Source organism: Annulohypoxylon truncatum (genome assembly GCF_022578515.1).
Source record: "Annulohypoxylon truncatum strain CBS 140777 unplaced genomic scaffold F4807scaffold_9, whole genome shotgun sequence".
Lineage (NCBI taxonomy): Eukaryota > Fungi > Ascomycota > Sordariomycetes > Xylariales > Hypoxylaceae > Annulohypoxylon > Annulohypoxylon truncatum.
This window is the reverse complement of record NW_025953795.1, coordinates 997,018-1,022,044: the sequence shown is the minus strand read 5'-3', so window position 1 is coordinate 1,022,044 and position 25,027 is coordinate 997,018. Positions and strand designations below refer to the sequence as shown.

The window sequence follows — 25,027 nt, the reverse complement described above, 5'->3', positions numbered from 1 at the left end:
TCCATGTAGCATAGAAACTTGTTGGTTTCTCGATCATAATTCAGGCGGGAAAACGGTCACTCGTGTCGTTAGACGTGGCAATTCATCTTATTCTGTATGATTCATTTTGTAATCCCGTATCACGCCAAGCCATGCAGAAACCATCCCTGAAGCAGCTCTCTTCCGGTTGAGAATAGCTTCCATGGTATATCCGAAGAGACGTAAACGCACGACCCAAACCAACCCGATGTTCCCCTTAGACCTTGAAACCACGAGACCGTCTGCGACCACGAGCACGCTCGAACTTGCGGCCCTTGGATTCGACGTAAGGTTTCTATAAATTGTTATTAGCACACCGCAAACCAGTGAAGACAACTTCCAAATCACATACCTTGTGCTTGTGGGGACCCATGCCGAAGTGCTTGACAGCCTCACGTGCGTTCTTGGGGCCGCGGAGCAGCAGGGTGTTGCTACCAGTAGGGGATCGGAGAGCGAGCTGGTCGAGGGTCAATGCCTCACCGCCGGCAGCGAGAATGCGAGCACGAGCGGTAGCAGTGAATCGAAGGGCGGCAATAGAGACCTTCGGGACTTCGAGAAGGCGGTTGTCGTCGGTAACGGTGCCGATGACAACGACGATCTTGCCCTCCTGGCCTCTGGTGATCTGGCCCTTGACGCGGGAGAGGGAGACGGGAGGTCGGTTGGTGCGGGACATAAAGAGGCGGCGAAGAACAACCTTGTTGAAGCTGGAGTCCGTTCGACCTAGAGAATTATTACCAAGTCAGCATCGCGTATGATGTATAGGAATGAAACATAAATGGGTTGCAAATGATGACTTACGGGCCAAGAAGCGGTACAGCTTCACCAAGAGCTTGAGGTAGACATTGTCGCTCTTGGGTGCCTTGCGGTGGGTGCCGCGCACGTGGTGACGGTCGAGATCAATACCTATTCAGAGGAAAAGCCATGGTCAGCTTTTTGGTTCAAATATGCTCTTTCAGGCACATCTCAGAAGATGATTCCCGATTGTTCGCAGACAGCGAGAAAGACGAGCCGCATTGCGACAGCTCGACTCTCACACTTCCACTCGCATAGATATCTCTAAATAAATATTAAACGTACCCATCTTGACGGTGACTCTTTGCTTTGTGATAGAAAGTAAAAGAGTCGATGGGAAGGAAAGAAAGCTGTTTTGCTGTGGGTTAGTACTGACTGAAGATTGAGGAAAATCTCGAGTGGACCGAAAAAAAGTTCTAAATCACAGAACGTGGAGCGAATTTGTGCGAGTGGGCGGTGTCACCTGGCAGTTAGGGTTGGTCAGTTGGGATCCACATCAGCAATTTATTCACTTGGTCCAAGCGCAGGGTGGGGATTTAATTATATAATAATATGTACAGAATAAATGGACTGGAATCATGTGCAAATTGTTACTTGAACATACGTACCTACCTATATCCTAGTACGTTCTTACATCCACAAATACAAAGTATTATACTCAATTCACCGGTTACAGTAGCCGGGAAAGGGGTAGAGTCAGACTTTAATATTTCAAAGTTCGCTTTATTTTCCTATATAAAACGATTCCTCGAAGCTTTATCCCCAACAGGATGACGACCTGGTGCTGCTTATATCGATTAACTCTAGCCGTACTTATGTGACAATATGTGACATGAGCATAGCTCGGGTTACTCTGCGCAATCCATTTTGCCATCTCTGCTAGCTAAGCCAGGATCTTCGTGTTCCTCTATGTGTTTATATCTACCCTTGCCTGTTTTAATGTCTGGTACGCTGTTCCGCATACGACATCTGTTGCCGCAGTGTATCGACGCCATTCCACTTCCTACTACCTACCTAAGTAGATGCTTAGGTAAGAGTCCTGCACAACTATGGTGCATGTCTAAAGCGTAGTGTGAAGCATAATCCGAACGTAATCCAGAAAAGTAAGGTATCCAGCCAACATTCAGCCCCTTTCCCTCTATAGGGCCACCGGTTCTGGCTTCAGACCGACCAAAAAATCTCTAGTGACTTCAAAACTAAGCCAGTTGGCGGCCATGCTAGGGGCAACCTTGAGGAGGTTCGGAATAAGGCCCTTGTACAACCCGCGCGGTCCTTCTTGGGATATTATCACTCTGACAGCGTCTCCTATTGACTTATATTTATAGCCCATGCCGGACATGGTGTTGATTTGAAATCTTCGTCGTAGTACGTCACTAAGCCTACGTTAATAAATCAAGAACCAACGAGTAAACAGAATACTTACAATGGATATGTGCAAGTCTGGGCAACAGCACCAGATACGGCACCAGCAAGCAGCTTGCGTGCCGCGCTAGGGTTTTGATCGCCCTCAGGAGTTAGATACTTGCGGACGAATTCGTACGTCATGAAGTTCAATCCTACCTAGGACATCATTAGTATCTCTTATCCTCATGTATATAGCACAGCATGTGAAGAGGAATAAGAAAACTCACATATGGAGCCACTCCAGCAACGGTAGGTATTATGCCACGATATAATGCAGGTACGCCGCCTTCTTCCTTATACATCACCGCCATCGTCGTCCACATTCCAGGTAGCTTATCTTTCGATGTATGACCGAGCGCGGCGAATGACGCTGACTGGATAGATAGTCGGGTCCGCACGATGTCGAGTGGGTACGTGAAAAAAACCGAGGTGATTCCCGCGATGCCACCACAGATAAGTCTCTCGAGAGGGGCCAAAGGGGCTCCTGGGTATTTTTCGAAGAACTGCTGCAGCCATTATCAGTAAACCTGTAATTGCCTTTCTTTATAGGCATCATACATCCCGCATATCCCAAATTAAGCTGTAAGGGGTATGGCAGTGTACGTAACGAACTCACCCGCTTGTAGAGATTGTAGCTGCCGAATTGTACTGCAGAATAAGGGACAATTCGAATACAATTGGTCCCATTACCAGCCATGAAGCCTCTCCAGCCTTCCTCCCTCCACATCTTAGCAAGTGCCTTCCCTACTGACAACTTATATTCATTGTGACCAGCACTTTGCACTTGGAAAAGGATTTTTAGACGCTCGAGGGGGGATACGACTGTTCGCGATACGGCGCCAGCGACGCCACCGGCGCAGAACGCAGCGACTACCGGTTGAGAGATGAAATCATTGAATTGGTTGCCTTTGTTTCCATTGGCGTATTTAGCCTTGACGTCTTCCGAGCTCTAGAGGATTTGCGTAAGCTACTACTACTAGAACACACCCTATTTTTCTTTCCTAATTCAAAGGGCGTGCCAATGTGAAAGCGGAGGGTGACATACAGCAGCCATATTGGAACCTCGGCCGTGCGAACACGGGAGGAGTCGGCCGGCGCAACGGAAGAAGACAGGCGGCGTGTAATTCGCACGAGGCTGAAGCAGGGGGCCGAGAAATTTGCGCGCGGCTGATACTTGTGCATGTATATTGGGAAAGGAAGAGATATTTTCGGGACACGACGATTATGGCGATAATGTAATTTCTATCGAGAATAACTTGGCGACGCGGGCGACATAGTCGAGCTTGGAGGACGGATTATCGAAGATAAACATAGGTAACGGCGGTAACTGCGCAGGGTTCCCAAATAACCTCCAGAGGTGGTTTGCTTAGGCGCGTCACTGTACGTTCCCTTTGGTCAGATCATCGAATTGACCAAGGTACATAGAGCGCTCATGATCGTTCCGCCTCCTAGAAATATGCTACAAATCAATACCACTTTATCGCGGAAGAAAGCGAGCGTATACGATATGCTACTTTAAAGGCGAGACGAATGAAAAGACCAAAGGGTGAGAAGAAGAAAAAAGCTTAAGAGCTAGAATTTTTAAGCTACGAAAGATTGGATGGCAGAACGCAGTTTCTAAAGTTTAAGTGGTTGAACTCGGGAAGGAAGTCGGCCAGTCGGAACTTGGAGAAAATTTTGGTCTTGGGTCTTGGGTCTTAAAGGGGGGGAAGTCACTTGCTGAACTCACCTGAGACTTTTGTCTTGACAAATAAATAATCAACTGCAAGTGACCCGTACCACCTTGCTATTTATGCGTTTAATACTCCAGTAGTCCTGGAAGAAATTAAGAAGGTCTAGAAAGTGTCAGTTCGGCAAGGCCCCATATACTATATTATATTACGTATTAATATTTTACGGGCATTAAGATTTTACGATATGTAAATAACGTTAAAAGTAGCTACATATCGAGGCATCGGATTTTGAGTGAAATACATAGGTATCAATAGACAAAATCTAGATTGTTTAATTGTAGATACAAAATCATAAAAGTTAACTGCCTACGTTGGCAGGTAAGTATGTATATGCCTGTGTAGCGAAGCCCCTGAGTTTTGTAAACGTCAAAAAATCATATATATTGTAGAACTATTAATAAACAATTCTTCGAGTTGATCCTCGGCATTGCGGCTAGCCCGTAAAACCTGCCCAAACAAAGCGGAACATTGAGTTATCGAGTAGACCAATACAAGGCCCGAGTCTTACGGGATCAACTCTAGCTTTGGAGGATTATCTGCATCAAGTACGACAGTGCACCGTAAGAGAACGTATTCCTCCTTACATCCGTTGGATCTTTGTACTATTATGACGTGACTAGACATGAAGGAGGATTGGCAAGATTGGGTACAGCTGTCATTCGACTCAGAAATATGCATGAGATCTTCATTTTAATGCGCGTTATCTGGTTGGCTGATTTCTCTAATGTCCACATGCATGTACTATGTATGTAGCATAACACATCAAGGTTAACAGCTTCTTCGAACTAACACGTCTAATACAAGTGCGTGTTAGCGCGGATGGGTTTAGACAACTTATTAAATGTGGATATATCTGTGCATGCATATGAAGATATATTCAATAGCATTGTCCCATGAGATTCACGTAGCTTTATTGTTTAAGTAGCATCATGGTAACTGAAGGATTGTGTTTTAGGTTGCTGGATAGGTTAGGTGTCTTAGCCGGAGTGTCTCACAACCTCAAAACACTAGAACACGAAGAACTCATAGGAATCGCGGTGTGTTTGCCTTGAAACTAACAAGTTGACTAACTACCTAGCTAGAACTTCGCCGTTAAGGCACGTTTTCGGCTACCTAGCTGCATTTAAGATTCACTTAGTAGCCTTTTGCTGTCTCAAATAGGAAATCCTCGCGGTCTTGGCGGCATCGTCTCCGGGTTCAGTCTTTCAATTAGTCGGATGACTGCCTCGCACGTCGGTCGATGAAATCGAAACTAAAAGATGAGTTACAGCCCAATGTAGAAAAGCAATTACCAAACACCCGTGTGACATAGGAGAACGTTCTAATATTTCACACGTTGCTGATGCAACCCGCCGTCGCAGTGTAACATAGCCAGGCCAGTTATACTTATCACTCTGCAACGTCCAGGTCCTCGTGTTGGGGCGGAGGGCTGTCGACAGCTAGGTTTGATGTTAGCAGAACGCTCATTGTATAAAAACAGATGAAGGTAGAGCTACTTACCCTTTCGGTCGTCGCCATTGGTGCCATTGTCACGGCGGTCGCGGTCGTCTCTATCGTCACGGTCGCGGTCACTGTTAGGATTGACTGTAAGCTCCAATTTGATCGAGGGTCGAGTTGGGCTAGAGCTAGGAGACAGGGATTTGTACCGAGTATCCGGGCTACGAGAGCGGTCACGTGTGTCACGACGGTCACGGTCGTAATCGCGGTCGCGGTCTCGTCGGTCATCCTTGCGAGGGGAATAGTCACGAGTGCTGCGACGGGGAGATGGAGAACGTCCGCGACGTGGGGATCTGCCTCCACGATCACGTCGCTCACGGTCACGACCACTGTCAAATCGCCAGGACGCAGAGGGGGGAGTACGAGCCCACTGTATATTTGTCAGCTGTCAATAGTCGTGATGAGGTAGGTTAACATTTGACAGGACAACTTACCTCAATCTTCAGAAGATCATCACGGCCGATGCGCTTGTTGTGCATCTCATGATACGCATCATCGGCATCACGACGATCCTCATACTCCACGAAAGCAAACCTAGTAATCGTAGTCAGAGTCATGTAGTTATAGTAATATGATATTAGTTTAACTTACAGTCTGCTAGACGCAGATCGTGGGGCAGGGATGTCACAGCGGACAAGACGACCATAGCTAAAGAAGTTTGATGTCAGCAATCTCGCCAAGAATGTAAGACTTTCCCAATGATATATGATAATATATATATATTTGCATCGAGTGCAAGAATTTCGAATTCCCATCGCGTTGGTTAGGGGGACGTGGAACGTGGAACGATGGATCTTAGTATTTCTGACGCTATACGACCGCTCGATCGAAATAGATGGAAAGCTGAGATGGATACGGAGGGCGTGGAAGGCAGAAGCGTAGACAAGAAGACGGATCGAGGACTCGAACGAAGCCGAGAACGACGAAGCGAGGTCGGGGTGAGGACGAGGAGAAGGCAGGTGACATCGGACACCGCATCCGTAGGACGGTCGATCGATTCACCGACGAGGATTATAGGACATACCGTTCGAATTCGTAGGCGAGGTCTCGGGCACGCGTACCGTGGCTGAAGCCAGTCACGTACAGAGTAGTACCACCTCGAGACATGATGGCTACTGAAGAGTTAAGAAGAGAATTGAATGAAAAGAGGGTTGAGATATGAGAGAAGGAAAAGAGGAAACCTCGACGAAGTTAAAAGTCGATGAGGTAAAAGTTGGTTGTCAAGGTCGCGTGTTTAGCGACGAAATTGACGAAGGAGTTATGTAGTCCTCTAGCAACTAATGGTAGAATTAGTTCGCGGAAGAGTTGAAGTTGTCCGGTGGTTGGCTGAAACCGTAAAATTTGCTTTCAAAGGGGAACGGCAAATTATCGGGGAACCAACCCTTAGCTGTTATTGCCTTGTTATACAGTGTCAATCCACTCGCGTAGGAGCGCAAACACGTATGGCGCTATGGCTTTATGACGTAGTTAGTTGCCCTCCATTGTTCTTTCAGTGGGTTCTTTCTAGGTGTACATGAATAAGGAAAGGCGTATGCAGGTGCCTCTTCTCCATCTTAAACCGGGGAGTTACAGTGCAGTACAGTTCGTTCAATTGTAAAGGGGAAAGCAACACTGAGTTGACATAGAGTCGTCAATGCTTATTCATGGAATCATTGCCGAGCTGTAGGGACGATCACCTTGGTATTTCGACCGTCTAATTGGTTCCTAATCTTAGAAACTGCAGTTTTCGAGAACAGTGCTATAGTGCTTAAAGCGAATTGTGAACAATCTCATTGTTGTGTGAGCTTGGAACTGCCTATCACCTTCTCAACACACTGTTATGCGACAGTGTGAGGTGCGCTGATATCACCAAAGCTACAAAACCTGATGTGCTGCATAAGAGCTGCATGAGCCACAAAGTCGGGATACCGTACGGTAATTCTACTATGTAAGCATGAGAAGTAAGACGAGCCCTACCTATGTAGATAAGAGTAACCTAAAATGTCATCAAATCCCCAACCGCGAGAGGATCATCAAGAATCTCGATTCGATCGATTACAACTTCATTCTAATCGTTACCAACTTACCTATCTAAGGTAGGTGCAGATATTCGGATGTAAGTTTCAAACAGTCATGGCGACCTCTATTCATGAGGGTGTGTGGCTGTTTACATTTAGAACCATCTCACGATACCTACCTAGGAAGGTGGAGGAAATATACCCGACATGTGATACACAATGAAGCTATGGAATTTCTGTTTAAATGTGGTTTTAGGGGTGCAAAAAGGAGAGGGATCGATAAATGTTGGTCGCTTCTACCGAAGACGTAGCCTCATACTATCCATCATACTGAAGTCCATATATAAACACCCTGAACCCCTAAAACCCCTGATCTCTCCTCGTATATCTAGTCTAGAGTATTCCATGGTTCCATTTACTCTCGTTTCCGATGTCCCTAGAACGCCAAGTATCTAGATCACAAATGCCTTAAAGGATCAAGTACAAACTGCACAGTAAACTAGGCCCAGTGAAAATTCCGATCCAAAATATCATATTTCCCACCGTCTTCTGGTTGCGAAGCCACTTCGTCCGGCTCATCCTTACGAGTGGAAGTTGGCACATCTGCAGGATAAGTAGATAGCCGCGAAGTTTCTTGAATATGCACCACATGACGAGCTCGTGAACGCAGGCCGAGAGGAAGAACGTGATGAGCGTTGCCGTATGTTTGTTGACTCGCATAGAGGAGATCGAGCTGTGATATACGTGTCGTAAGAGGAAATTGTGGACGGGGCGATTCCAATCACGAGCATATTGATCCCAGGAGACTATACAGGTGTAAGTGATCTTGTACAAAATGTATTATGGGCTAGTAACTTGTGACATACCAGAATTCCACCATGCGTCATAGAAGCTCCTATCCGCAAAGCAAGTAAGTTCGGCAAGTATATTGAGGACCGTCTCCCAGATCAAATACCAAGCCAACTAGGAAGAGAAGTAAGCCAAGTCATGATTAAGTAAGTACGAGCCATAGACAAAGGTAGATGCTTACTAGGTATTCCATCATAAAAGGGAAGATTAGGTCACTCAACAGCCATGGGAATTCCCGAAACCTTTGAGCTACTGTCCAACCCGCTTCCTTCATGTATACGGTTCTCATCACGACGGGGTATATGAAAGCTTGAGAGATCATTATCATAACAAATATAATGCCGAATAGAGCACAGGTTTTCTCGGCCACGTATAACCAATTGATAGTTTCAGACCGAGGATACTGCAACTCATATACAACGGTGGGCAAGACAATGTATTCGTAATGATTCATCAACGTTAGATTGTTTGGGTAATAGTGTGTCGGGTCTGTTGCTTTGCCTCGGAGCTCATCCGTGAGCGCATCAGCTTCCCACTTTATCAGCCTTTCGAATATTTGCAATTGCTCCATGTCGAGCGGGTTTTCTGCCTCGATAACGCGGGATATATTCTCGATATCATTTTGATCAGCGGGTCTAGATTTCGACAATGAACGTCGCCTTTCTTGGTATTCATCTGCGGACGGCGGGTGGGCGAGATGGGATGTAGAAAGAGCTGAGACACGCGGGCTCGTGAGCGACGGAGATGTAACTGGCGAGATACTCTCTAGTTGTTTAAGCTTAAGCAGGAGGCTCTTCGAGTTCGAAAGTTAGTAAATCAATCGTCGAGTTGACAGAAAAAGAGGCTCAATGATGGATGCCTTTGATGGGGTTCATATTAAACAACATCATTGAGAAATCAGGGGCATATGCTGACCTGGCGTTTCTTGTAGAGAGACGAAAGGTGGCCGTTGTAGAAGGCATAGGAATGTTGCTTCATTAACATTACAAGGCCGTGAAGGACGAAGAAGACAGTATCTGTAACGGAAAATAATCAGCATATATTCCTTCCCTTGAAGCAATTGGTTATCTAGAAGGGGACATCAACGTAATATATGGTAGGTTGAATGCTGAGACATTGGTATGAAGAAGATTTCTTACGTGTCCATGGCCAATCTCTCACAAGCGTGAGGCCAACCACACTTGCGATAAAAAAGGTTTGCCATATCTATATAAATATGGTTAACGAGATCCACCGCGTATAAGCCAGAGTAGATACTCACATTTTGCAGTACCCATCCCGATCTGTTCCAATCGATATAGTGAAGGAAGACGAGGCGTTGAATAACCCAGCTCACCCCGGTCAGGCCACACATAACTCCATCGGAGAATAGGAGCACAACCACTATACCAGTGGTTAGTAATTATTTATTATGATACATATAGCAGGTCATTTTGCTGGCAGTGGCGATATGAACTTACCATCTCTTCGAAACATAGACTTCATAATCTCATTAGTGCCGAGCGGATTTCCAGTTTTCCTCCAATTCTCTGCCCCCATCTTGATAATATAGATGGCCAAGCCGATCCAGAAAAGGACGTAAAAGCCGTGAAATGGGCTATTCGCGGCATCCTGGTTTTGCCTATCGAAAGCCGAGAACTGCCTAGTAAAAACCATGTCCCGAAGCTTCTCACGTCTATTCGGCGACAGCTTCTCCCTCTCCTATGAATACATATATTAGCATTGCCCCAAGGCGTATTCACAATAATGACGTACCCTTTCCAGGCCTCTCCTCAAAATCTCGCGAAGCTCGGCGTCATCGCTAGCCACCACATACGTCTTCTTCCCACTACTCGAAGAATGGAATTCAGGAGTGGACAAGGACTGATGGAGCTGCTCGGGGCTCGATTTCTGATCAAGTTCCGGATTATCTAATGGCAGAATCTCAGGCGTATCCGATGCCGAGTTGTCATATGAATCGATCTCCGCCCTACGCCGTAACAGGACTGACTGCAGCGGCTTGTCCCTGGCTTCATAACCTGAGTCACTGTTGCTATCTGACGGTGTATCTGGCGCGCGACGTACAGCCTTCAAAGCCTCGGCCAGTGCAGCTGGATGTTGCGTTTCGTGTTTTGAGTGTACATCATGGGCGTTAAAGCCTCCGGCAATCTGATCCCGACTGTGTGGGACCGGTCGGAGTTCCTCTGCTGAAGACATATGTGCTAATCTTAAGAATGGCGAGAGTCTGTGACGAGAGTCGCACACCAGTATGGAAAAGAATGAGCTTAATTAATAGATATAATCTTATATTAATTGGTCGGAACTCTCGGTACCCAATGTGTGGATGAGCAGCTTATCTCGACAAATGGGAAGTTGAATGGGATTGTCAGCTTTGATATAATGAATGGATGTCCGAGATACGACCATTTATAAGGCTACAGTGCCTAGGCTTGTCGAATCACAAACCACAATTCACTTAATGATCTCGTTCATTCGGATCGTATTAGGTCTTGCCACCTGACTCTACAACGGCCGACACAACCGGACGAATTCGATGTTGTTTATAAAGTAATACAACTTCTGGATAACCCGGTTGGAACCTGATCATAGGGGATCTGGCTAGATTCCTGACTAAGATTTTGAAAAACTCTTTAAGTGGAAGCCTGAACTATGCCGATCTGATCGGTGACGTCGGAATAAAGATGAAAGCCTTAAGGGGGTAGAGGGGCTAGAAGGATTTGCTTGGAAGAGGTTGGATCAAACAGGTCAGGTATCAAGGTATGGATGTTACTAGGCTACCTAGCTCGTTCGGCAATTGGCAATATCAGCGGAACCCGACTGTAAATCGAAGTCTTTGTTCTTTCAGTGCTCTTCCTTCCAAGCATCCCTCAAATCTAGCTTAACGGTAAACTTCTAAAATCCTCTCGGGCAAACACCCATCAGCCTCGGACAGCAGGAACATTCGACGTAATATGATGGTCATCCTCCCATGGCTGCTGCTGACTGGGCGAAATGTTGGCGACAAAATGGCGGGGCACCGTTACACTGCATAACTCCTACAAAAACATGATCCATTTGAGACATCAGCATGCAATAATCCGCCTTACACAGCCAATACGTACCTATTCTTGTACAGGTGCATCTACAGCTAGGTAGGTATTCATAAATTCGGCGACACAGTATAAATCACTCAATGCAAGAATATCCTCATTTTCTGATCTATAAAATAAAAAAGGAATGATGCCTACTAAGTGAAGACTGCGTTCGCAACTTGGTAAGGCTGATGGGCAACGCAATAAGCTCAAACGTATCATCATCAGATTCTCCCTAACTTTTCCAGTAACCTAGACCCTTCTTCGCTCACTTGTTGCGCTACGAGACAAACTAAAAGAAATTTCCGTCTACTGCATCTTCTCGTGAGTCGCCATAAGAGAACCTGTGACTCGCTGTTAGCAATCATTTCTTAGCTCCCGATTTTGGAAAGTCGCGCGTCTTACCAATGAAAGTGGTAACTAGTCTGCTTCGAACTTGGCAAATATCCTCGGGGACTAGCCAGATAGTTGCACCCATTTTTCTGGCAATGCTGATACTAAGTTTGGCATTCATGTATGCGTCTTCATCCGTCTGGCCAGGGGTGACGAGGTCGTAATCAACATAGCTACTCTTCATACCGTTCAGCACGTCTAGGAAGAAGACACCGCTGCCAATAGCGGGATCCTTGAAGGACCGGACAGACGAATTTCGGCCCCCTTTTCGAGACATCTCATTCGCCCATTTCACCATCTCGGCATCAGTAATTTCTCGTTTCCCAAGACGTTGCGCTAAAGCCGAGAGCGTCAAAGTTATGTCTTTTCGCATCAGCTGCCAGACAAGACCCAATGTGAGCAGCTTGGTCCCGTCGGTGATGTCCGCGCCCTGGATTCCAACAAGAGAGAATCCATTCTGTTTACCAAGTTCAATAGCGTAGTTCGTGTTCTCGATGGCCTTGAACCTCATCAGCTCGCCGCCGTGAGCAGGCCTCTTGTTTACATGCCTCCAGTTTACTGATCCCTTGATGACCTTGTCGTAGGCTTGTAACAGAATAGAGCCGTCACGGAGATCATCGAAGAAGGAAACTACCGCTGGCTGTACGTCCAGACTGTTCAACCACAATGTGAATACCCTGGCTTCTCGTTCACCTTCAGCATCGAAGTCTTCTACCTCTTGCTTCTCCTCTTCCGTAATCGGATCTAGAGCTGGATGAGTGTTGAACAAATTGGCGACAAAGGCAAGGTTGAGCTTAGGGTTTCCTGCCACGAGGGAAGTCGGGGTTAAGAACTTTCGGCAGCCGAGTTTGTCGGCGTCAACCAACACCTCCTCAGCTCTTTGCAATAAATCGCGCGTCTGAAGAGGAGCTCTGCTGCAGCCATAATCCCGACCAATTTGTGCTAGTAGAACTGCGTAGTTCTCTCCATCCTTCACGTCGGTCGAGAAATTATTGACTCGGCGTTGCCAGCCGGCTGCCTTGAGATGGTAGTTGAACCATCTTAGAAGGATCTGCTCCGGAGGCAATCGTAAAAATTGCTCTAGGGTCTCATCGTCCTCAAGTAATCTGTAAAGTTCGGGGTGAAGCTTGATATCGATCTTGCCCAAAAGACCTCTACGAATGATTTGCCAAATCAGGCCTAGAATAAGATGCTCACGAACCTCTATGATATCACCGCTGCCGATGTTGACGACGGAACATCCAATACCTTTGGCGGATTCGATGACGATATTGTTGTTCTCTGTCATGTGAAACGCATTCAACTTCTTTATTTTCCTGCCCGGGACGTTCATTACACGTTCGTCGATCGTATCCGGGACGCTGTCGTTGATAAGCTTAGCGAGAACAAGACCATCTTTGCACTCGTCGAACATCTCAAAGGTGTCGGTTGGGAAGGGTAATCGACTCCCGATATCGGGGTCGCCGGCCAATACGGCGTTGATGTGGCGAGTAAACTCGGTTCGCTCATCCTCATTGATAGTGTGAGTGACGTTGGCACTGGAGCCTTGGACATGGATCTTGCCGATGCTTCCTTTGGAGGAATGTCCACCTGTCCTCTGAGCTACAACACCTGCCGGAGAAGACGGTGCGACACCACCAGTATTCATACGCCGTTGCGCGGGAGACGATTCGCGTAGCTTTGCGATCAACTTGAACAGATATCAGCACTAGAATCGGGATTTTCCCGCGGAACCATCTGCTACTTACGCCAACATAGTCTTCAAGTTCAACTCTTCGAGAAGAGTCAAGGTCGACTTCTTTCAGGGCTTGTCTCACAACATCGTATGGCTGTCGCTCGCTTTGCTGAGTAGCCTTGATGGCAGTAGCTTCGTCGAGATAGCCTTTATCGTCGACATCGAGTTTGCGGAAGGCGTCCGTTAGGGCGAATATGTCGCCCTGTTCGAATTGAGGATATTTCCTGGTTATAAGTATTTAGCTTGGCAATGAAAAAAGAAAAAGTAGTTCCCGCGAAATTACCTCTGAAGCTTGATGACGTTCATGACCAATAGACCCGGACTTGGGGAGTTCGCAATGACGGTTGATTGGGCCAAAAGATTGAAATGACAATTCACGATGTTTTCGCGTACCGGCCTTTCGGGATTACTTGCTATCGCTACCGTATATGTATAGCAGAAATTTAAGGAAAAGGCACCGGCTTTCGATAAAGGTCAATTTATGTGAATAAAGACAAGAAGCTCTCTGAGCTCAAATGTGTATTGCCTAGATCAGGCTACCTTCGGGTAGGAAGTCAGAAAGTAAGGGCCAACATTAGAAAGCGTATAGGAGGTTTCGGCGGGGGAGGGGGGCAAGCGGCTGCAATGCTACTGCTGCGACACCGACGTAATTTCTTTCATCCCCCTGCTTCTGGGTCTTGGCTACCTTGGCAAAGCCACAAGCCACAGTAACTTGCGTAAGGCTAAACGCGTACCTAAGTATATCCCAATTTAGGGCAGGCAGCAACCAAAGAGCCGGATGTGGTGGGAATTGAAGTGTTGCACAAACTTAGGTAGGTAGGTATATCAAGTAGTAGTACGTAGGTTCGCATAACTCCGAAGGCTCTAAGGTTTCTAATTTGAAGTATTTCCGCTATTACATCACACACCAATTAACGAACATGAAGCCATTCCCGCTTGCCATAATCGTGTATCATGGATGTTTCCAGAATACGATACTAGTCTGTGACTTTTCTACTCATATCGCAGATGGATACATACTACGTGGTTAAAGATACTTCTAATTATACTCAACCCACTACAGTTCAACAGGTACATGATGCTCAACCAATACTATCTTCACCGTGCTGCCTGATAATAGCCTCGGAATTTTGGTTGGCTTGACTTCTCTCGAATCAGGGCTAAACTGAGGGTCTATACTACAGTTGTCTCCCCCTCTTCATGGAGGGTCCGTTGGCGATCTCCAAGTGTTCCCACCAGACAGCACATCGCTTCTATACCTAACGTAATACAAAGGCAGATAATCGGCGCGTGTCTTGTCTTCATGGGAGTACAGGTGAGACTCAAGACTTGATATTATTGATTATCATTAAGTACATGATTATGTTCGGTCGAACGAATTTCCATGACGGTTCAACCCTCTTGTCCTCTGTAGGTACGAGGATAAGTATGTTTGGGGACTCGCAAACATGCACTCTTGTGATACAAGATTAGGAGAGCTAGGCAAAGATTGGCCAAGTCAATGAATCCCTAGTATTTGGACAGCCGTCCAGAAGAATAGAATCCGAGAACAGGGGTACGGATGGCTCCGCCTCGGGATACGGGCCCTAGAAGTTGGAGTATAGCAATTCCTTACTTAGGACGTGATCGAGTGAGGATGTTCTTTGCAGTTTGTTCCAAGTCTAGGTATATTATCTTTCGATGCGTGGGACGATTCCAAGCCAGGCGTCGGTTGTCGTCCCGATCAATAGGTCGTGTTCCATTGCCGTCGATAGGTAATCCCGATCCGCGACGCACAAGTGTCGCTTAGGTCATGCTGACAGCCCAACACCACCACGTCGAAATGTTGCACCTGACACATCATATGCGGCCATCCCTAAACCCCTGAACTTTACGCAGCGCCGAAGATGGTATCGGGGGCGATGGTGAAGTTCAAGCGCGGCCCGGCGAATTGGTTGTACTTAGTTTCGGCCTTTCCGGTGTAGTTCCACCACGTCGACGAAGTGTTCAGGTCGGTGAACTTAAGGCTGACTTGGATCTCAGGCCGAGAGAGCGTTTCGTTCGTCGCATTGCGTGGGAGGAGCTTAGCAACAACTGAATATTGACTTCCCGTATCCTCGAGAGCCGTACAAGCCCTGTAGTCGGCGCCCTCATCTTGGCCAGTGCAGTACGCCTTGAACGAGGGCTTGGCGGGGTGTGCCGTGCCATTTCCAATACCGGTCACATTGAAATCTAGAATGAACGAATAAGCAAGGAAGCTGATATGATAAGGACTCTTGGGAATCTACCATAGGAGCATGCTCCCTTTGAGCAACCAGCGCCCCATTCCGTCACCGTCCAATTCCAGGCCAAGGTGTTAGCCGCGATCCGCATCACAGCCGCCGATGCGGTGCTGGCGCAGACTACGGAAGCTAAGAGAGAAGAAACACGCATATTGACGAAATAATAATAATAATAATGTTTTTTAACGAAAGACTAAGGTGGCTAGTTCGAAATACTGGAAGTAATATCGAAACTTATATTAAACTAATGAGTGTGATGATATCACAGTCCGACCAGCCTACGGGATAAGAGAGTAGTTAAGGAGAGTCACGAACTTTTAAATGACAATCTGACCAACCAACATGGTAATCATGCTTTGTTGAAGGTAACATTCTTGGCTGCTTGGTACCTGTCGATTGCTTCTTGAAAGGAAACCAGGTGGATCTGATTCACTCGTGCAAGGTTGCAGGTAAAAATGGGAATATGGAGAATGTCCGTCAGTATCCCTGCGCTTGGAGGTTGATCAAAGGGATATAAACTAGCGCTATTGGTGAGTGAAGGAGCCAAGCGCGATGGCGCTAGGTTATTCTTATATCTGGCTGTCGATCCATCCAGATGGGGAATTAATCCAAGAAAGAGGAAATAAAAGGGGTCTTCCTCAAACTCCTACAGGATAGAGGTACTTCGAGATATGCAAGGAGACAAAGTCGCGGGAAAGTATCCCCCCTTCCCGTAGTCACCCCACACAGTCCACATCAGGTCGAACGGTACAAGCCAGATACCCACTAATATACTTAGATTAAACACACGCAACTCCTTATTCGTTAATTTCATTGTATTCTTTTCGATCCATGCGCCTCCTACGCCTCGTTTCTCTTACTCAGCGCCAATTCTTTCTACGCAGTAATCCTGTTACGAACCTCGGCTCTTCGATATAAAGACAATTATGTTACCGATTTAAAAGGCCCTAAAATGAATGAAATTGTCTATAAGCTAAGTAGGCTGCGTAGGTATGTAAGTCGCTTTAAGGGTTCACGTTGAATAAACTTGCATACCCTTCAACGCTACAACATTTACGCTTGTTGGTATACATATGTAGTATGCCAATGATCTTGTTCTATTGAACCCCATCCAAACCAACAGAATTCATCATTACATTATTTTAAACTGATTCCTCACCGCTGGGCAAATCTAAAGGAACGCTTACAGACCGCACGTGTATTCCTACGGGCGTAATACCGAATAATCTATTGAACCGTATCAAACCAGGTTCTATCTACCCACGATAGGCTTTTTGAAGAACATAAACTATTGGTTCGGGAAGCCATCATTATGTCTTAGCCGAAAGTTCACATGTGAGTTTCCACCACATCGACTCGGCCGGCTTAGCCTCATCCGAGTCTAGAACCGGAACTACCGATGCTCCGGATAGCATCACTCGAATATCTCGTTAAAATAAATGAATATTTACAATTCTCCCATAGAAGATGTATAGAAAGTGGGTAGGTATTCATCAAGATTTGCTTTGAACACATAATGCGATCCCACATATAGATAGGATCATTCCTAACCACGTATCTAGAGTCTGCTTAGCGAAGACACCTTGACGTGACAATGTTGATAACTCACTTTTACTTATAACCTTTTTGTCAACCCACCAATCGCCAAGTACGGTGAACAAGAAGGCCAGGGTGTTAACGATGGGCACGGTCAAGCTCAACTCTATAATAGCATGTTAGTGGCTCAGTTCGCCAGTACCTACCTAGATAGGTCAGGCTGTAGAATGACTGATAGACTTACCAGCTTGGCCTATGAGCAGGAAGAACCAGACGCTTCCTGTCAAGTTTATCAACAGTGGGATAGCATATCTCGGATTCCGTAACAAATCAATGACAGCGAAAAAGGCACCATAAAGTTTGCTTTTGAGCCAGCTCGCTTTCACGTCATCCCTTGCCAGCAACGGATGAGCCGGCGGGTTGTGATCTCGAGCCGCGCGCCGGATGAAAGGTGTAGTGAGTCCCCAAGCAAGACCGACAAGTAAGAAGCCGGCGACGTAGTTTATGGCTGGTGGTTGAGGTGGTGTTTGAGAAGATGACATGGTTGCGGACTTAAGTTGACAAGTAGGCAGTTGGTGAATGTTCGAAACCAATCCCGTCAGTGAGACAGGTGGGCTTTGGAGATGCATATTCAAGCCACAATGTGGCTTTTGCGATTATGTAATTATGTAATATTTACAACGTCTGTCATTCCCCGTGAACTGCGTTCAGATACTGGGTTTAATTATTAACATTTATAGCCTTCGTAAGTCACTTCAAATATAAATTAATTCTGTATCATGCTTAGTCTAGATGTTTAGTTGATTCTTACTGAATTGTATACCTATGCATAGGGGGAAATTATGAAAATCATGGATACATGTAGGAATTCTAAAGAAGTTCCATAGAAATCGTAAATGTTTAAACAATTGCTAACAACTCTAGTTCACCTTTGACAATTATTTTCGGCATTATAAAGGAAGTACGAAGGTGGAATATTTCTTACCTAGTAGAATTGGGTGTTTATCGTTTAATAATAAGGTAGGTATGATAAGGTTGTCCGTGCATTTTATAGCCTTTGAATTGACATCATGATTAAGCGGTCAACTCGTCATGTCTTTGCTAATTTTGCTTTTTGCTTAGTAACGTCATTACTTCTTCCACGCCTTTATACTCCTAGGCACGCACTTGCCAATGAATATGGCATATTATGAAGTCATACGACACATGGGAGGGATAGAACAGGATAATTGAGATAGCAACTTCTCAGCTTGGCTTGCTACACTACGATCCTTCTACATAATAGGACTTACCTGTAAACAATCCTAACGTAGGTATGTACATAATTTAATAATCTACACGGATGGTTGCAAATACTTAGAACTAATTGTCCGCTGCTTTCAATGCGGAAGTGGTGTGTGGTGCGATGGCTTTCGTCAAGTCGTCCATCTGGCTAAGCAAGCGTAGAAACTACTATATTATGCGTAGCCAAATATGGAACACTGTTTCTACCGTTTTGGTAGGGTAAATCTACATAGCAATAGACATATGTTGTCATCACTTATCCTTTGAGGCAGTTTCATGTTTTAGAGCCGCATCGTGGAGAAAGAGCCGTGGACCTACATACTTAATCCGGCAGCTTCACAGTTGGGTCCTTTAGTATGTGGTTGATGTATGGCCAATCGTTTGACGGTTAGCGGAGAAGACAATCCGTAGTTCCTGAAACTTTAACGTTTGCATCTCGAAACGGGTAGATCCTAAATCGCGATACACTTTAGTGTTATTATCCAACTCTTTCGTATCTAGTATGTAAGGAATTCTATGAAATCATACAACTCATTCCACTTAAGCTTAAAGTAGTTACGAGTGGCTTGAGTGGTGATGATATGACCCCTGACTACAGATAGTCATTGTCGTCATGACTTGATGATCCATACTGGATGAAAGAGATGATCAGTAAGGGAGTGGAAGTCACAAACTTGAGCCTGCTATACAATCTTGCACATTAAGTGCAATCGTAGCTTGAGGAGTTGTGTATAAAAAGGAGTGGGCACGCCATCTCCTCCCCGCTCATCTTGCAACCATCTTGCATCCACAACCAGCATCGTACTTCTTACCAAAACAACAGAATTCGCACCCAATACACCAAACCAATTAACTCAATCAAACACTCAACATGCCTACTGATGCCCAAGTTGCTGGCGGCCACAAGGCCACTTTGAACAACCCCAACGTTAGTCAAGAGGCCAAGGAGCATTCCAAGCAAGTCCTCGAAAATGACTTCAACGGCGGCGATGGTAGGTCACCGGTTTGACAGGATTTTTACAGACATGTTCTCTAATTGAATTCATAGTGCCCAAGGCTGGAGATGACGAAAGCAAGAACCCCGGAAATGTTGCCGGCGGTCTAAAGGCGTGAGTTTCCAAGTTCATTCAGGGAGACGACGTAACTCTTGCTAATGTGGCGTACAGAACTATGAAAAACCCGAATGTGTCGGAGGAAGCCAAGGAGAGTGCCAAGGAGCGCCTCGACAACATGTAGACACAGAATGTGGTGAAGTTTCTTATGCCTCACGCTGAGGCTTAGTCTCTGGCATTCGGGTAGTTGATGTAGCGAATATTCGGGTGTGGGCATAAACTATGGCGAATGGACTTTGTCGACTTAGCTAGAAATCCAATCAAGCATGTCCCACTACTTTACCCACACTTTACGAAAGCGAATTTTTTCTGTCCCCTTTGATTTGTGTCGGTATTTAAGATATGCAACTGTGGGTCGAAACCAACACACTCAACTAGATATGATGTGTTTGTCACACCGAATTGGTGCATGCAATTTGAAATGCCGGAGAATTTACAGCATAAAATCAACGACAACTAGACTTAAAAAGACGAATCTAATTTGTAGAAGGCTGTTGAAAATTTAGAGTCTAGAACATAGGCACCCATGGGTGTATCGAAGTATTTGACGAGAGCTAGATTCTCCCGAATTCCTTATTCTGTTCGAGAATCGACCTCGACTGATCGGCGTTGTTCTATATATGGGACGCCCCACAATCGCATACGACAGCGGCTTGTTCGTCAGCCTCGTAAATCGAGAGTGTAGATCCTGAACCATTCCAGCTGAACTTGCGCACTCACTGTCCGCCTTTAATGGTTCGTTATTGAATGATTGGTTTGTATTCAAAGTACATTTTACAATCACACTATGAGGATAGATAATCTTTCTGAACTTATATGTAGATATGAAAAAAAGGCATGAGCCTCCAACATTACGTTGATTGTTCATAAGATCAGCTGATATGGTCCTTTAACCGATACTGTGGGAATTGATCTGAGCCGTCGGAAAATATTGCCGGTCGCGTCATTTAGCTGTTTGGCTGTCTCGGCACGGTGCAGTGCCCTCGGGGATTGCGCGTCTGGGCTGTGTAAAGTAGGCATCGATAATTCCTAAAAGCGACGAAATGTAACAAAGCACGACATAAAATCGATTCCAGGAAACTCACTTGAGAGAATACGCCATGAACAGCATGATAGTAACATTTCGATAAACAGCAGATATGAGATAAGACTGGTACCTTGCAGAAAACGAGTCTAAAACAAGAAAATTGAAACCGAAGAAAATACCAGGGCAGCTTGATCCCTACCACGTACCTCGATCCTGCGTTCCTATTGGCCGAAGCCCACTAAACAAAGTCCCTGTCAGCTTCGTTCTTAGCATCGCGTTTTTTTGGGGAGGCGGGGTGTTGGACTGTGGAGGTTTTTACTAGCAATACCGGGCCTAGCGCCGTTACACCAGGAACCAGCAGGGGCTATTCAGCCAACCATAAGCCCCAACCTCATTATTTTCGTCACCAGCCACTGGAATTGCAGTCGCTACCCGCCTCAATTAGGTATGGTAGTCCCTTTTGTTACCCTCGTTAGCTTCCACATAGCTTCCACTCCTGCAAGTCATCGATTTTTCTTCTTTCTGCTTTCTGCACTCTCCTGCGTCCCGGTGGGCATAAGTCCAATTGGGTCCCTTCTACTTCATAATATTGAACGTTTAACTTGGTTCTCTTATTCATTGGTTTACTGGGCTTCGTGGGTTTTTTCCGTCAGACGTAATTTTCTTTCTCGTTCCAGTCGTTAGATCCCAACACCGACGACACCGACTCTCGCTTTGATCAACTTACCAGCTAAGCTTCGTGCAGCTTAGCGTAAATGAGGCTGGCTGGAACTTCAGAAAGTCAACAAAGACATTCATCCCTCTTCTCACGAACCGAGTAAACAAATAACGACGACCTGCGACTTCCGACTCCTAATTTTTTCTTTCTCATTGACCTCTGCTGGCACCCCCAATTGTGTCCATCGAACGAATATCCGACTACGATTTAAGACTCATGAGAGCTAATAAATAATTAAGCAAAATGACTGCCAAAACGAAACTATCCAACCCGTTGAATGGAATGCACACGGCCGGTATCTTTTCCGATATGAGTATCGATGGACCCGATATTGGAACACTAGTCCTTATCGTCGACCGAGCAAAGAACCTCCCAAACAGAAAGACCATCGGGAAACAAGATCCCTACTGTGCGGCACGGCTTGCAAAGGAAGCGAAGAAGACGACTACTGATATCAGAGGCGGACAAACTCCAAAATGGTGCGTATCTCATCTCATGATATTTATGTATCCTATCTAACGATTGAATCTGGTGTAGGGATCAAGAACTTCGGTTTAATGTTCACGACTCGCCTGATTATTACCAGCTGAAATTATCCGTTTTCAACGACGATAGGAAGACAGAATTGATAGGTGAAACCTGGATTGATCTTCGTGATATAGTCGTACGGGGTGGTGGCCAGAGTGACCAATGGCATAGCCTGAATTGCAAGGGCAAATATGCCGGTGAGGTCAGGATTGAGATCACCTATTATGACAGTCGCCCGAAGCCGGAGAAGCCAGTTGCGAAGCCGGCTGTAGCAGCTGCAAGCGCCGACCCAGATGTTGTAGTCGGATCTCAGAAAACCGCGGTAAAGCGACGTCCATTGCCGTCCGATCCAGTTACCGGCCAGGCGCCTTCGCCATCAGTGACAGAACAAGTTCACACGCCATCCCCACGAGCCCAGCCAAATCCGCCAGCCACCTTCGTCTCCAATCCGACACCACTACAGACGGTTGAATATGGCACGTCGCCTTCAAACAGGCCTAGCAACCTACCCGATCAGTACGCCCTAACACACCCCAGTGCGAACCAATACTCGACACCATCTCACCGAGCGGAACATCCACAATATCGAACTCTGGATAGGAATTATAAGTTCCCTACCCAGGAGAACGAACATTTGCGGCATCTGGATTCTTATGGCAGGACGTATGAGTCCGATCCTCGAGCATCTTTCAATGCTTATGATTCTCCCTCACCACTTGTTCATCAGCCCCGACAGTCAATTGAGAATGATGACTGTCCTCCGCCTCCACCTGTACATCGAGTAAGGAACTCGAGTGGAACTTCACATGAACTTGTACCTCGTGGCGCATTTGATGCTCCCCAGCATAAGGCTGCACCACTGATGAGGCATGACGTTTTACGAAGTGAAGCTCATCGATACTCAGTATCCTCCCCCTCATCTTCTTACCCAGGACGACCTACATATCGTCCGTTTGAATCCGCACCGGAAGTACAAAGCACGGCACAGTACCACGAGAACGATGTCGGCCATCAATCTGCTCCGCGACATTATTCTTACGATTCGGCATATGAGGCCCAATATCGATCGATGCAGCCGACAGTGGAGGATGTTCCAGAGTCTTGGACGCCACCGAGCGCTAGAAGTAGACTTAGCGGGTCCCGGGCGCTCGAATACGATGAACGGGAGTTCCACCAAGCCTCAAGTCCTGCACCGTTGAATATAGGTGGACGAGGAAGTGCGGGATCTGGTCATTATAGCCCTTCTCCTATTCCATCACAACAGCAGTACGAACCTAACGGCTTCAGTCCATCACCAGAGCCGATGGCTTCCGAAGATTATTCTCAAGCGCTTACCCTGGTATCTCGGCCGTATTCAAAGTACAACGAACGTACTTATAATCACCCAAGTGAGCTAGAAGACAGCCAGGTTCATACCTCAGGCGATTATGATCTAGCTCCTGTTCCTCCAACACTAGTTCCAGGAGTTGACCCTGCCTTAGCACGAGAGATCTCAGATCGATTTCATCAAGAGAGAAAGCAGGGCCACCGATATACGCAGCCTATCCCTATGGATATTCCAGCTCGAGGTAGACAGCAAAGCGATCCGCCGTCGAATTACCTCGTTAAATATTCACCCAACACCCACCATATGAATACCTCGAGATCTTATGAAAGAAGTGTTGTCCCTTATTCCAGTGGGCCGACCACTGCTTCTGTTCCAGCGCCTGTTTCCAGACCGCGGGGAACGTCTCCTAACCCAAATGCTAATCATACGATCAAGCGAAAGTCAGTTAGCCCAGCTCCGCCTCCACCTGACGCTCGGCGACTCTCGGGTATCCCTTTCGGTCCGGATTCGTACGATGCTCTGAACCCTACTGTTGCATCGACTAAGGACGGATCAAAGTCCATGGAATACACCAATGCAGAGGGGAAAATTATAACCCCAGATGGCAGAGAGGTTGATCCTTCGGATCACTTACCCATGGAAAGCTGGGCACCGGAGCCAGAGCCAAAGAAATCGGCCGAGCCTTCCCAGACACGGTCACGTCCAATTCCTGCGGGGGCACAACCAATGCCACCCTCAGGTCGGCGTGCACCTCGTGAACTTGCTCGTCCGCAGTCTATGGCTGGTCTACAGACCGCATACACTACTGAGATTGTACCTTCTCCACCTGCAAGTACGGGACGTAACCGGTTACAAAAGAAAACGCATCGTGCATCAGCCTTACCAGCACCTATCTCTTCGGGGCCTAGCCCCCTCGGTCCTTCAACGCCCCACCAGCGCAATAGTACGCCCCCAAGAGCACTTGTCCGTGCGAGCACATTCGACTATGAGAATCATGGACCTGGCGTTGCTCGTACGGGATATGGTAGCGGACCGCCGATTCCGGCCAAGATCCCAATGATGAGCGGTGGCTTAGGACCGTCATCCGGGCGAGGTGATGATGAATGGGCACTAATGGAGGAGATGAGCAGAATCGATATTGGCACGGGCAGAGCACGACGGCACGGCGGGTATTGAGAACACGAAATATCACGAATTCTTAAGAGAAGGCGTTGTACAGTATAATGTTTCAAAAGGAGGCGTGGGTGATTTTGTGCTTGTGATGTTCCATCATTCTCTTTTCTTCAGTTCCTATCTGGCCTGGCATATAGGGTTCCTTGCAACATTGGGGGTCAATCGCGTTTAGTCGTGGTGATTTAGACAAGACGCTCGGGAGGGTATCTATCTGGTGCGTGAAAAATGTGGAGGGCCGAATGAAACATCGTCTAAATATTAGTTTAGACTTATTGTGAACACCTCGCTGTGTCACAATTTAGAAGCCGGAAAGCCAACCTGAGGACTACCTAAGCAGGTGGCAGATAGCTTCAGTTCTACACAGAACAGTTTCGGTCAGGTACCTCGCAAATACACGAAACTTCAAATGATTTATACGTATTGTGTCGCTTGTGATGTCGAGTGTCTGTCCATGTGCAACCTCATGTTCTTGTAGGTAAGAGGATACAAGGTTTTTCTATTTAGATTTGTGTTCTACTACCAAATGCAAAAGTTATTACATGGTATCTCTACTCGGAAGGTAGCGAGTCTGG

At 46.4% G+C, this 25,027-nt stretch overlaps 7 protein-coding genes across 7 annotated transcripts; 2 read left to right on the top strand and 5 right to left on the bottom strand.

Moving 5' to 3' along the window:
* Positions 1-235: 235 nt before the first annotated feature.
* F4807DRAFT_458649 (solute carrier family 25 member 42) lies at positions 236-3,268 on the bottom strand (the record flags this gene model as incomplete). Its single annotated transcript, XM_048001241.1, has 8 exons — positions 236-313; positions 371-738; positions 817-921; positions 1,978-2,183; positions 2,234-2,370; positions 2,442-2,720; positions 2,831-3,163; positions 3,260-3,268. The coding sequence occupies 8 exons, from the start codon at positions 3,266-3,268 to the stop codon at positions 236-238; spliced, it is 1,515 nt and encodes a 504-aa protein (XP_047856273.1).
* A 1,607-nt stretch (positions 3,269-4,875) lies between these two features.
* On the bottom strand, positions 4,876-6,787 carry F4807DRAFT_418899 (RNA-binding domain-containing protein). Its single transcript, XM_047997369.1, has 6 exons — positions 6,469-6,787; positions 6,036-6,092; positions 5,879-5,978; positions 5,594-5,814; positions 5,448-5,518; positions 4,876-5,386 (listed from the first exon to the last, which is right to left on the bottom strand). The coding sequence occupies exons 1-6, from the start codon at positions 6,549-6,551 to the stop codon at positions 5,337-5,339; spliced, it is 582 nt and encodes a 193-aa protein (XP_047856272.1). The 5' UTR covers positions 6,552-6,787; the 3' UTR covers positions 4,876-5,336.
* Positions 6,788-7,326: 539 nt separating this feature from the next.
* F4807DRAFT_473131 (MBOAT family protein) lies at positions 7,327-10,486 on the bottom strand (the record flags this gene model as incomplete). The annotated part of the gene is made up of 8 exons (XM_048003073.1): positions 7,327-8,247; positions 8,308-8,404; positions 8,472-9,083; positions 9,206-9,306; positions 9,430-9,496; positions 9,552-9,673; positions 9,751-9,991; positions 10,046-10,486. 8 exons carry the CDS (start codon positions 10,484-10,486, stop codon positions 7,910-7,912), a joined length of 2,019 nt encoding a protein of 672 aa, XP_047856271.1. The 3' UTR covers positions 7,327-7,909.
* Positions 10,487-11,455: 969 nt separating this feature from the next.
* Positions 11,456-14,090, bottom strand: F4807DRAFT_418895 (calponin homology domain-containing protein). Its single transcript, XM_047997368.1, has 4 exons — positions 13,773-14,090; positions 13,503-13,713; positions 11,767-13,444; positions 11,456-11,705 (listed from the first exon to the last, which is right to left on the bottom strand). Exons 1-4 carry the CDS (start codon positions 13,793-13,795, stop codon positions 11,671-11,673), a joined length of 1,947 nt encoding a protein of 648 aa, XP_047856270.1. The 5' UTR covers positions 13,796-14,090; the 3' UTR covers positions 11,456-11,670.
* Positions 14,091-16,831: 2,741 nt separating this feature from the next.
* On the bottom strand, positions 16,832-17,861 carry F4807DRAFT_418891 (uncharacterized protein). The gene is made up of 3 exons (XM_047997367.1): positions 17,531-17,861; positions 17,360-17,452; positions 16,832-17,308 (listed from the first exon to the last, which is right to left on the bottom strand). The coding sequence occupies exons 1-3, from the start codon at positions 17,826-17,828 to the stop codon at positions 17,244-17,246; spliced, it is 456 nt and encodes a 151-aa protein (XP_047856269.1). The 5' UTR covers positions 17,829-17,861; the 3' UTR covers positions 16,832-17,243.
* Positions 17,862-19,441: 1,580 nt separating this feature from the next.
* On the top strand, positions 19,442-19,806 carry F4807DRAFT_458644 (conidiation protein 6; the record flags this gene model as incomplete). Its single annotated transcript, XM_048001240.1, has 3 exons — positions 19,442-19,562; positions 19,619-19,679; positions 19,737-19,806. 3 exons carry the CDS (start codon positions 19,442-19,444, stop codon positions 19,804-19,806), a joined length of 252 nt encoding a protein of 83 aa, XP_047856268.1.
* Positions 19,807-21,036: 1,230 nt separating this feature from the next.
* On the top strand, positions 21,037-24,891 carry F4807DRAFT_418887 (uncharacterized protein). The gene is made up of 2 exons (XM_047997366.1): positions 21,037-21,906; positions 21,965-24,891. Exons 1-2 carry the CDS (start codon positions 21,671-21,673, stop codon positions 24,456-24,458), a joined length of 2,730 nt encoding a protein of 909 aa, XP_047856267.1. The 5' UTR covers positions 21,037-21,670; the 3' UTR covers positions 24,459-24,891.
* The last annotated feature ends 136 nt before the right edge of the window (positions 24,892-25,027 follow it).

Bases quoted from the DNA above. Each gene is read 5' to 3' on its own strand.
- F4807DRAFT_418891 (XM_047997367.1), bottom strand. From the start codon at position 17,828: ATGTCATCTTCTCAAACACCACCTCAACCACCAGCCATAAACTACGTC. The intron at 17,453-17,530 runs GTAAGTCTATCA...ATGCTATTATAG, and splicing joins CCTGCTCATAGGCCAAGCTG to AGTTGAGCTTGACCGTGCCC. The intron at 17,309-17,359 runs GTGAGTTATCAA...AGCAGACTCTAG, and splicing joins CAAAAAGGTTATAAGTAAAA to ATACGTGGTTAGGAATGATC.
- F4807DRAFT_418895 (XM_047997368.1), bottom strand. From the start codon at position 13,795: ATGAACGTCATCAAGCTTCAGAG. The intron at 13,714-13,772 runs GTAATTTCGCGG...ACTTATAACCAG, and splicing joins AACGTCATCAAGCTTCAGAG to GAAATATCCTCAATTCGAAC. The intron at 13,445-13,502 runs GTAAGTAGCAGA...TATCTGTTCAAG, and splicing joins AACTTGAAGACTATGTTGGC to TTGATCGCAAAGCTACGCGA.
- F4807DRAFT_418899 (XM_047997369.1), bottom strand. From the start codon at position 6,551: ATGTCTCGAGGTGGTACTACTCTGTACGTGACTGGCTTCAGCCACGGT. The intron at 5,979-6,035 runs GTAAGTTAAACT...TACGATTACTAG, and splicing joins CGATCTGCGTCTAGCAGACT to GTTTGCTTTCGTGGAGTATG. The intron at 5,519-5,593 runs GTACAAATCCCT...CAATCCTAACAG, and splicing joins TCTCGTAGCCCGGATACTCG to TGACCGCGACCGTGACGATA.
- F4807DRAFT_418887 (XM_047997366.1), top strand. From the start codon at position 21,671: ATGACTGCCAAAACGAAACTATCCAACCCGTTGAATGGAATGCACACG. The intron at 21,907-21,964 runs GTGCGTATCTCA...AATCTGGTGTAG, and splicing joins GGCGGACAAACTCCAAAATG to GGATCAAGAACTTCGGTTTA.